Source organism: Mytilus edulis, chromosome 3 (genome assembly GCF_963676685.1).
Source record: "Mytilus edulis chromosome 3, xbMytEdul2.2, whole genome shotgun sequence".
Taxonomy (NCBI): Eukaryota; Metazoa; Mollusca; class Bivalvia; order Mytilida; family Mytilidae; genus Mytilus; species Mytilus edulis.
This window is the reverse complement of record NC_092346.1, coordinates 101296892-101309583: the sequence shown is the minus strand read 5'-3', so window position 1 is coordinate 101309583 and position 12692 is coordinate 101296892. Positions and strand designations below refer to the sequence as shown.

At 30.0% G+C, this 12692-nt stretch overlaps 1 protein-coding gene across 19 annotated transcripts in view; it reads left to right on the top strand.

The window, feature by feature from the left end:
• LOC139518001 (phospholipid scramblase 1-like) overlaps positions 1-7767 on the top strand; it is a 39843-nt gene extending 32076 nt beyond the window's left edge. For 8 of the 19 annotated variants that reach the window (XR_011663255.1, XM_071309602.1, XM_071309600.1 and 5 more), the window contains 2 exons: positions 1672-1699; positions 4088-7767. Coding sequence is in view for 8 of the 19 variants with exons in the window: in XM_071309602.1 (XP_071165703.1) it covers positions 1672-1683 (12 nt within the window). In the remaining 11 variants the exon portion in view is untranslated. Of the gene's footprint in view, positions 1-1671; positions 1700-3141; positions 3166-4087 lie in introns of all 19 variants that reach the window. The other 11 variants (XR_011663254.1, XR_011663256.1, XM_071309597.1 and 8 more) reach the window with 3 other exon arrangements.
• The last annotated feature ends 4925 nt before the right edge of the window (positions 7768-12692 follow it).

Sequence of the window (12692 nt, the reverse complement as noted above, 5' to 3'; positions counted from 1 at the left end):
TCTCTCATTTAGAAGTAGTACATGTATCACTGAATCCTAATTGTCTTTATGATAATATAACTAGATGACATATTATATTTTATTTCAGTGGCTATGATGGCTTATTATTTTTACTTGTTTTGGAGATTTACTATTTACTTAAAACTATTTTGAGTCCCATTAATTTTGTAATTATTCAAGTTTTTTTGGTAAGGACATTTTCTATTAAAAAAAGCCCAATAAAGAGGTATGTAAAACAACTTCTTATAACATGCCTTCATGGAATGTGTCTAAGGTATGCATGTAATACTGCAAAAATCTAAACTTATTTGTATATGTTCTAGTTAAATATTACTTTTCATCACTTTGTGATTCCAACATGGTATTTATTTTCATTTAATTTACTATATTATTTGACTGATGATAATTTAAGACCTGTAAAAAAATGCAGTATATTTTTTACTGTGACTGAAAACAAATAAATTGTTTGATGTTTCTTGTATCTGAAAACTTAACCTAGAAGTGCTTGTGTTTTCCAATATGAATTTTGTTTTGTTGTTAGTTGTTTGAAAAGATGTTAAATTAATGTTTGGCGGGTATTTTTCTAGATTCATCAATTAATGAGTTAAATAATTTTGGTAAAGAAGTAGAAGTATTTGATATTAAATAATTTGATAAGGTTTTTTTCTGTTATAAACAGGTGCTGCTTGTTACACATGCAAATTACATAAAATGTGAATATGTGTTTACAGTGATTACTTTTATTTTAACCCTTTAAATCAGATAAAATACCAAAACACATCAGGAAAAATAGATACATAACCAAAACCTTTACCAAGCTATCTTGTTAGTACATTTCTTGTTTATTAACCATAGCCTAGAATATCTCGACTTTGTTCTGTGGAATCCTGGTATCTATGTTGAGTTTATTTACAACCAATGGGTCGATGCCACTGCTGGTGGAGATTTATTTCCCTGAAGGTATCACCAGCCCAGTAGTCAGTGCTTCTGTGTTGACTTGAGTTATCATTGATATGTTCATAATAATAAATTAACTGTTAACAACATTTTGAATTTTTGAAATACTAAGGCTTTTCTACCTCAGGAATAGATTACCTTAACTGTATTTGGCAAAACTTTTAGGAATTTTTGGTCCTCAATGCTCTTCAACTTCGTACTTTATTTGGCCTTTTACACATTTTTTGATTTGAGCGTCACTGATGAGTCTTTTGTAGACTGAATGCATGTCTGGTGTAAATATAAAATTTTAATCCTGGTATCTATGATGAATTTATTTGGACATCCCTTATAATTCTCCAGTAGATATTCCTTTAGTTGCTGCAAACATTCCAAATATTCCTATAAACTATTTAGACTTTGCTGTATTTCTGTGAAGAAATTCCTCATATTAGAATTATTAATTTTCCTTACAATAGTAATACACAGCATGAATATCTCACGTCTGCCTCTTACATTCAATACAATGCATGCTTCATTTCACCAAAGCTCATATGAGTTATATGTATCCTAACATTTAATGCCATCCAATATATTTACAAACAAGAAAAAAATACAGATAATTTGTTACCCATGAAAATAATGTGTCCAATGAAGGGAGTATTGTTATGTGTCAAGCTAAAAACATACAAATATAATGATACATTGTGTATAATTATGACATTTTGTTTACAGGTTACAGGATAAATACACACCTATATGGGTTGGTACAAACATAAATACATTTATATCACTGTAGATATGTGTTCTTATTATTGGCTTCTAGTACTTTTATTTTGCATGCTGACAAAGTTAAAGATTTTCATGAGATAACCAATTCCTGTAACTGCATGATCATAACCACTTTGTTTTAAATAGCTTTAATATATTGAAGTTTATATGTTAATCCAGGATTTTGTAGCATTAGTTTTTGAAGTCTGTGCATTTGTCTTTATTTTATTTTGTAATTCGTTATTGTAATAGCTTGGTTACTATGATCTACATTTCTGCTTTAGCAACTAGGTTGTCATTTAAGTTAATTTCAAAACTTTTGATGCAGTAACCTTTGGTTCACTATGATTGATTGATTGTTTGAGTTTTACGCCACTCTTCGCTATTTGATGCTGACCTTTTTATTGGTGGCGACCCATGATATTCTGCAAATTCCAGTCAATAAAGACACCTTGCTACAAGTTGGTTCCAACTCACAAACTCAGTGTTGTCAGACAAGGGATAAGTGTTGAACAACTTAGACCACTAGGCCACCAGTGGTTCACTGTGACCTTTATGTTATACTTGAGTAACATTGGTTAAATTTTTGCATCATGAACCATAAGTTAATATTTTTTCACCTTGACATATTGTAAACAGATTTTGAAAGTTTTTACATACCAGGACAGCTCCTAATATTTAGTCTTGCAATAAGTAGAAGTTTTATCCATAGATAACTGGACATCTGACAAACACATTATCAGTCTACGATACAGACTGACCTATTTATATAGATATCTGTTACAGTAACATTTTTTTCAATGGAACTGTTTGTAACAAATTGTTTGTTATTAATGTGATTTGATAGAATATTTGACTGTGATTGATTATGTCATTATAAACTCCTTAAGATAGTCTGACATATACATCTATGTCATTACGAATGCTTTACAGACTGACTTCTATCATCGTAATAGGTCAAAACCTCATAGGTTTTATAGATAGTAGTCTCCTCAATATAAAAAAAATGATTAGAAACTAAATCTTAATTTGCTTCCAAGGGTTCATCCATAATTGTTATAGAAATAGACGTCTAGCTTATGTTTGAGTTTGATGATCCTCTTTATTGATATTTTCCCTCTTAATTTCAGAGTTTGTATCATTACCCCCTATTAATTTATGATCCATTAAAATGCAACAGAAGTAAGATGATCATGCATTCCAATAATCCTAAACAACAGTAACTGGTTATTCAATTTGAGCTAGCCAAATATAAAACCTATAAAACTGAACTCTGATTTACTCTTTGATCTTATGTAGATGTTTTATTTAAAAATAGGGTTTCAATACTCTTTCACTCTTGGGAAATATTTTCATGGATGACACCTTAATTAAAATGGCTAGAAATACTAATGATACCACATATGCTTTGATAGTTACACATGTTTATTTCAGATGTATGATTAAAGGCAGATGTAGGTATGCCCCTCACAGTGTTTCACATACAAAATACTCACCACAAATACACCTCGGTCTTCTCAGGAATATCTTCTTATTGTCTTCTCAATACTTTAATACATGTGTCATTAATATCCTTTTCTATGTTGTGTGCTTCTTCATCAATTTAGTTTTTTTCAACCTGAAAGAAAGTATAAAAAAGAAAGATTTGATGTTAAGAACAAATGCCCCTGTAAATTATTTAAATTTTCTATTTTAAGATGTTCAGTTACTATCATCTACTTAACCAGTTACTCACCTTGTGACAGGCAATGATAATTTTTCATTTTTAGAACATAAAACACTATATATTTAAACATCTTTAGCATTCAAACTTTTAAATCTGATAGTTCCTGTTATTCTTTTGATGTATTAGAAAACAGTCCAAATATTTTAATTTGTCACATTAAACCTGTGCATGATGGGCACATAAAAGTGTGTTATATATGTGGTATCAGGTATTGCTTACACAAAGGTCTGCATTGCAAGCACTCATAATGATTGCAGTATTTTTCCAGTAAATTGCTACAGATTTTATTATATAGATTTATGTTTTTATAACCTAATCGAAATGTGTATTGTTTCTTCTTTTTTTCTTATTGCTTCTTTCTTTAACTGTATTTAACTAATTTATAGTGCATTTCAATTAATTATACTTTGTAAGAATAAATAGCATTTCTAATGATTAATGTTAAAGTATGACAGTAAAGAAATAAAAAACATTCTTGTTTAAAAATAACATTGACAAATCTTTTGTGAATGACTTAATGCATTGATGTATATATTATCAATTTTGCTTGTAGTTTATGATATCAATATTTACTGTTCTTTACAACAATAAGTTTTTAGCTTGAATTGAATTTCAGAGTCAATATTAAATAACTGGTTTTTTTTCTGATTTCAGATGAAACACTGATGTATCAGTAGCCTTGAGAAGAATCTGCTGGAAGAACTCATTTATTCTGCACAATTTCATGTCTTTCAATGTAGACTTTACCATTCTTCAGTTTTGTTACTGAATTCATTGATTTGCTATAATTTAATGAGATGCTCTTAAGATATATATCATAACTTTATATTAGTTTTACTTGTATTATTTAAGTTTCTTATCTATTTAAACTTTATCATGACAAACTTGTTGCAGCTTTTTTATAATCAAATAATGAAAATCTGAATTGTGTTAAATGTCATGTCTAATAAATTTCAGATGACCAAAATATTTAAGGTTAAAAAGAAAAGAAATAGAAAAAAATTAGAAATCAAAATGAACAAACCACAAATTAAAAAAAAGACAACTATATGCATATCATTATGTTTCATAAAATAACAATGAACAGTGCTTAATAAATGTATAACCCAATTGTGAAAGGGTAATATGTGCTTTAAAGATAGTTTTGAAAAGAAAGTTGTTATTGTGACGAAAATTGTTCAAAAGCCAAAAAAATCTCCGATTTAAAACTTTAATTCTTTTATCCTTTGACTTTAATAAAGTCGTTTGAGTGACACATGCACGTGTTTCAAGCATAGTTGTACGTCTCAACTTTTTCATTTACGATGGTCAAGAAAAGAAAACTGTCGTTATGAAAAAATCTATCCAAAAGGCTAGGAACAACCCCTCGAATGAGAGTAACCCTTCAATGTAATGACTACACATGAAATAAGGGATCAATTTCATGTGATAAAAGCTTTTGTTTTGTTGTAAAAAATTACTTCTTAGTACAAAAGGGCACAACAGGAAAAATATATTTATGTTACTTGGCGAAAAAAAAAATAAAGTGGCGAAAAATATATTGTTTTGGCGAAAGAGGTGGCGAAAAAAATAATTGACCCAGGGGAAACCCTGCTTATGTAGGCATTATTCATGTAAACATTGCTTAGTAAATTTATTTAATTCATGTATCACATACACCATATGCTAATGTACTGTTAAAAAAAAAACTTTTACGTTCATTATTGCTTCTCGTATCTGGTTGTCAAAATTTATAATGAAATGACAAGCTTAAATAAATTTACCCAAAAATTTGAATTTCAGCAGAAAAAAAGGTAATTTCCAACATAAGTTTTACTTTATTTTCAAAGTATTGTTTTATCAGATGAGTTCACCTAAGTGAAGATTTTATCACATTTACATTTTAAGATTCTGCTTTCAAAATTTAACTTTTTTTTATAATTTGATATAAGCCTTATCATTTGGTAGAATTGTTCACATTGTATGCCATTTAAATATTTGTATGCTGTGATTACCCAGTTGGTTGTTGTTTGAGAGGACATATACACAATGTAGTATCAAATAATTAGGGGCATTCATTGTAGATCTTGTTTATGTTAAATATGTAAATCTCAATATATATTCAAGCGAATAATACACGTAGAGTGAATAATACACGTAGTAACAAACACACAATAATGTATTGGTGGCATATGTAATGAGTTATAAGTTTCATTAAGGTTACAAATGGGAACAAGTGACTACTTTTTTCATCTTTAAAAAATATTCTTTATAAGAGATTTCATTAAATTTTATTGTTTTACTGATAAATTTGATACAAACATACAAAAGAACTGATCACAGAATTGATTTGCTGATTGGAAAGACACATAGGATACTTAATGTGTGTTAGATTTCTTTAATGCAAGGGATTTCACTCCAAAAACATTTCATTGATAGTATAAAAGGTAGAAGTAATATAAATAAGAACATCCTCTCCTTTGCACAATCTTTTATATTTAGCTAATTTGTTCATCCAATCTGTAGTTAGTTAAACTTCATGTATCTGATAGATGTTATCTCATTTAAATTCATTGAGTTTTTTGGTTACTGAGTTTACAGGCCTCAACTAAACATTGAGCTTAAACCTAAAGTTATCATCTTGAGGGGGTTTCTATGCTCTTTGGACTATAGTTTATTTACAAATATAGTACCGTTATTTTTGCACTGGCCTACTATTTTTGACTTACATTTGTGTTTTTTGTTGATGAAGCCTTATCAGATCAGACAGTAACTATATACTTGTACTTTTATACATCAATTTTATTATCTAATATATATACTTTAAGGCAGGCTTTGTTGTATCTATTAAGAGCTAAGTTTATTTTATATAATTGTACTTATAATCATGTGTTGTTTTTACATCTTTTTTTCTTTTTACAAGATTCTTTTTTTTATTCTATTTATTCTTGTTTAAAGGAGATATGTGTGTTTGTTTTTCTTTTTCATTCTCCACATTATTTAAAGTATTAGAATTTCTTTTCATCATTTCATCAAATATATAACGTAATAGATTACAACTAAATGTAGCGAAATTAGGTATTGGTGTTTATGGGATTGCTATCCTGTCTAAAATGACCATTTGTACACATGAAAATATTGAAATAAGCTTCACTGCTGTTATTAGCCCATACATATGTTGATATAAAAACGTTCACAAGAGGGTAATGCATACAGTCAGCAAAGCAAGTAATTTAAGTAACACAAATATAATAAAATAGATTTTTAAAAATCATACTTAGAATAGGGAAAAACCTTAATTATATTGTTAAAACCCATTTTTGTCAATGTCTTTTGCTCTGTCCTTTCTTTAACTTCACACACTCACAGATTTATATATTTAAAAAAAAAAGATTTTTTTTAGGAATTTTTGGAAAGTGCATGTACTGTTTTATATTCTGAACAAAATTTATTGTATTGAGTTACAGAGGGTTTGACTGTAAATATTGAGTTACAGAGGGTTTGACTGTAAATTCTTTAATGTATAATTTCAGCATTAGATTTATATAATTGTCTGAAACTTACATTGTATTTATAAAAGTTTATTTATAGATGATTATTAAAGAAATTTATTTGTATGATACAAACTATGATCATGTACATAATGGTGTTGGTAGCAAGTACTTAGCAACTACAAAATTACATCAAAACGACTTAAGTGACTCTCGGTTTGCATGGTAATAATTTATATATGGGAATAACCATATTTATATTTTTATTTTGTGTTTTTATCAAAATTAATATGCAGGTGTAGTGAAAAAATTGAAATCCACTGTCATATATGACCAACCTTAATTCATTTTATGGTTCTAAGAAATTTTCTTTATACGTTTTGTATGAAGATACATTTATTTTCTTTTGTGCACATAAGAATCAGTGATTCACCTAAATTCTACTAAATATTTTCTATGTTATAATATTCAAATTTAACAAATACATTTTTATGTAAGTGTAAAGTGAAATTAAACAAAAATGTTTTGTTAATACATAATGTTTAATCCTTTGGTAGACACTTGGTCTAAAAAAATTCTAAACATGCAAATTGTGATAGACATGCTTTGTTCATGTATCAGTTTAGAGATCCAGAAGTTTTATCCCCTTAAGCATTCAATTTGGGTATTTTTTTTGTCTGCAATAGACAATTTGAGTCATTTAATATTGATTGAACTTCACAAATTATTTGTGTGTTCAAGCTTTGCTTTTGTCGTATTCCCATAGATGTAAGACTACACTTGTATTAATCCGTTATTTATGTATAGTAGTATTATAAGTCTTTGTAATTTATGATATTAAAAATTAAAGGAAATTCATTCTAACTTTGGTATAACTTGAAGATCTTTGCAAATTTTTGTCTTGCTTGCAATGATTTCCTTCACATGATTGAAGAATCTGGTATTATTTTATCTATAAAATTTTAGATAATAATGACGAAATCGTCCCACGACTCCTGTTTGGAATATTGCACATTAATGAGGGTTTTTTCCATTTTTGCGTTTACCTTTCATGATAAAAATTATAATAGATAAATAGACATTATAAACCACTCAAATGATCAGCAAGGAAAGATCTACTAACAAGTCAGCTGATGTAGGTAGTATACTGTCACACTTTATATGTGTGGATACCCTTATATAATGAGGATTTTTTAGCCCTCTTTTAAGAACATAGAGACAAATTAAACAGACAAAAAGATCAACAAAACAGAGATTTTTGTCATGAATTCTATTCTTGTCTACAATGTTAGAGTGTTTCCTTTGTTGAATATGCACAAAGACCAGGTTAAGCTACTCATGCTCGAGCCTCTAGTTTGGTCAGCTATGTATGGTTTTGTATAATCCTGTGGAAAAAATCTGTTTTGGCTGCCTACATCTTGAATTTTCTTTTAGTTTTGTTTTCTATTGTCTTCTCTCGACCATCAGACTGAAATGTAGGCTACCTGTTTTGTTTTGTGTCTTACACCTGTAGTATGTTTTCTTCAGTATTAATAGTTAATTAAGGCTATCTTTGGTTCTTTGTCTAAAATTGTCTGTTGGTTGAGTACTGTCTTCAGGTTGGTCTGTTATGTGTAATACTATTACCTTTTTCTGACTTTTTGACTATTTTCTTATCTGAAATTGGATTCTTTCTTACAGTCAAGGTTGTTTGTTGGTTAGAATCCTTTCGAATGGTCTGGGGTTTTTTTTGTTTAACATTCACAATTTTTTTTTCTTGTCTACAAAGAATTGTCTGATATGATTTGTTGTTGTAAGTGTGTATTCAAAATTTGATTTTATCCAGTGTTGTTGGCTATAAACGTTTTTTTTTATATGCCTCATGTCTGTTGATAAGAAGAATTGCTATCTTGTTGCTCAGAATAAGTCTTGTTTTGTTTGTATCAAATCTTGTTCAATCCCAAAGAAACGCCAGTCTGTGTTTTTGTTGTCCTGTATGGTGTCCTGTTTAAACATTATTATATTTATTGTAGTATTAAACCAATTTTAAGACGTTTTGGCCATAGTCCTTCTTCAGTTTCTTCCATTTTCTTTTAAATGGCCAATGTCTTAAAAATTGGGTTAATACTTCAATAATGTTAATATAAAACAGAAGATGTGGTATGATTGCCAATGAGTCAACTGGAGACAAGAGACCAAAATGACACAGAAATTAACAACTATAGGTCACCGTGTGGCCTTCAACAATGAGCAAAGCCCATACCCCATAGTCCGCTATAAAAGGCCCCGATATGACAATATAAAACAATTAAAACCAGAAAACTAACCCGACCTACGTGAAAATCTAATCTATTTGTTCAGCTAATTTCTTCATAAACTATACATGCATTATTTCTGTATTATTTGATAATAAACTCATCATAGATACCAGGACTAAATTTTGTATATACGCCAGACTGGTTTCGTCTACAAAAGACCTATCAGTGACACAAAAGACCTATCAGTGACGCTTGAATCCAAAAAGTTAAAAAGGCCAAATAAACTACGAAGTTGCAGAGCATTGAGAACCAAAATACCCAAAAGTTTTGCCAAATACAGCTTAGGCAATTTATGCCTGAGGTAGAAAAGCCTTAGTATTTCAAAAATTCAATCTTTTGTAAACAGTTAATTTATAAATATAACCATATCAATGATAATTCATGTCAGCACAAAAGGTGCTGACTACTGGGCTGGTGATACACTCAGCAGTGGCGTCGACCCATTGGTTTTAAATAAACTCATCATATATACCAGGACTTAATTTTGTATATACGCTAGACGCGCGTCACATAACCGATCACATCCACGTTGCATGTTTGCATGATAATGGGTAGGTCAATGCCACTGCTGGTGCCACAATCCTGGCCGATATGGAAAATGCCATGTATTAATCTCTATATCTAAACAAGTCTAAATTAAAAACTACGTTCAAACCTATGATTGCATTGGATAAAAACCGCAATTTTTATACGTGTGCATGTAAAACAAATTTAGTTGTAGAAGGGTCTAAATACAGCACAAACAACATTTTCCAAAAGACCAAAAATGTGAAAAAGTATATATTAACAAAACGCATTCGACTAACAGGACGAACAACTGATGTTCTTAAACCCTGCCGACTGCCATTGGCGATTGCCAAATAAATTGACCACAAGATGTATCAAAATGGATCTTAATATTAATTCAATACTAAAGTAAAACAGAAAACAATAAACTTACGGCAAAGATGTAACATTGTTATACCACAAACATGAGGTACAAGTGTGTAAACTAGATCTGGATTTCGACAATAAATGTCTTTTCAGTGATGTTAGGGATTGTAACGGTATTTAGAAGACCATATAATTTACCCACTTTAGGATAGACTCTTGAATTCTAAAGAGTTAAAATAGGATGAACGGATCATATAAACTTGAGGGAAAATATGATACAAGCCCAAACCAAAAATATAAACAAGTCTAAATTGAAAACTACTTTCAAACCCATGATCGCTTTGGATAAAAACCGCAATCTTTATCTATATATATGTATAGTAGTCCTTATGGCTGTGGACATTCATTGTTACAACCTTTTTCGGTCTCATTGAATGTTTTTGGTTTTTAATTAACCATATAGTACTCATCCATTTCACAGTATCAAAGCTAGCAAAAATCTGAAATATTCGCAATGTTTAAAGAAGCTGTCCACCTAGCAGATGTGGTACTACGACAGGAGTCTATCGGCTCCTAATGTTAAATCCCGCAAAATGATAATTTTCCGGCTCTTAAAAACTAAAATCACAAAATAAAATGAACTCCGAAATTCCCTAATCAAATGTCAAAATCAAAATCTCAAACACATCAAACGAATGGATAACAACTGTCATATTCCTGATTTAGGTACGGAGCATAACTTTTTGGAATTTTGGGTCATCAATGATCTTCAACTTTGTAATTGTTTGGCTTTCTAACTATTTTGACTTGAGCGTCACTGATGAGTCTTATGTAGCTTATTCTTTAGTTTTCTATGTTGTGTCATGTGTACTATTGTTTGTCTGTTTGCCTTTTTCATTTTTATCCATGGCTTTGTCAGTTTATTTTCGATTTATGAGTTTGACTGTCCCTTTGGTATCTTTCGTGCCTCTTTTATGTAGACTAAACGCGCGTCTGGCGTAACAGATTATAATCCTTGGTATGTTTGATAACTATTGATATATCGCAAGTAGAAAATGGTGAATTGAACTTGGATTTATAGCTAGCTTAACCTACCACTTGTATGACAGTCTCATAAAATTCCATTACATTGACAACGATGTGTGAACAAAAATATAGACATTATATGTAAAATGTGAAAAATAGGGACACAGCAGTCAACACTGTGTTATAATCTTAATCATCTTAAACTGATGTCAGGAAAACTTAATTACAAGAGTTATATCGTTACTTCGGAACAAACATTTGTTAAAAAGTAAAAAAATAGAGTCGAACTTCTTTCTGTTTATTCAAAACCAAACAAACACATTCAATGAGACCGAAACAATCAATGTCCACAGCCGTTAGGACTACTATATATGTACATATTATATCTGTCATACAAGTGAGAGGTTTATCTAGCTATAAAACCAGGTTTTTAATACACCGTTTTCTACATAAGAAAATGCCTACACCAAGTCAGGAATATGACAGTTGTTATCCATTCGTTTGATGTGTTTGAGCTTTTGATTTTGCCGTTTGATTAGGGCATTTCCGTTTTGAATTTTCCTTGGAGTTCAGTATTTTTATGAATTTACTCTTCGCAAAGTAGAACAGGATTCATAATATCACATATATGACAATGCATGATTCATTAAGTCGTGACGTTCTTAAAAAATTTCAAATACATAATTGTTAGAACAACACTGATAACACGCTAATTGGTGCGCCTAAAATTAATCTATTCGAAGTTCAACTCAGAAGAAATAATTTGATGTGAAAGAATTTGTTTCACTGACAGTTAAATCCATTTATGACTATTGAACAGCGGTATACTACCTTTGAGTAATCGTAACCAATTTTCCATAGACTAGATATCATGTAAAGCAAAGCTCAATCTAAATGTAAACAGGCGGAACTTAAAATAATAGTGACCTTCTGTCTATTAGCAATTTAAAATGTTTTTTCTTCTTCTAATGAGTTCAATATATATTTACTCTTAATATTTCTAGGCCATAAAAGATCTAAGCCTCCTTCCACTTTCTTATTTTAATTAATCGTTTACTTATTGAAAACAAAATGGTTTTCAATGAAAAAGGCAACCTTCAGAGGAACATAAAAAATAAAAATGCATGATTTCTGACAACATGGATCATCTGTTTCTTATTAGTTAGCTTACTGACATGATATTTTGTGTCGTGCGAAGAATAAATAAAGTCATCAAAACTTTAATAAAACTCATCATGATATCCACTCATAAGTTAGTGCGCCAGGCGCATATTTTTTTCTTAATACGAATCGCCAGTGGCGCTTACATAAAAAGTTTGATGGGCAAATCAATTAAGAAGTTGAAGAGCATTGGCAATCCAATGTTGTAATATGGAAAAACATTAAACAACACAAAAGCAAAAGTTCTGACGTAAAGTCTGTACCTATGCCACTTTTAAATACATTATGTATTCCTTAGTGGCTGACCTGATTGTCCGTTAAAGGTTTTGCCGAAATGATTTATTCCTTCAGACTTTCGGTTTTGATTATTATGGCTCCTTTCTTTCCTTGTATTTGGCTGTTAAAGGTTTTGTCGAACTAGTCTGTTCCTGC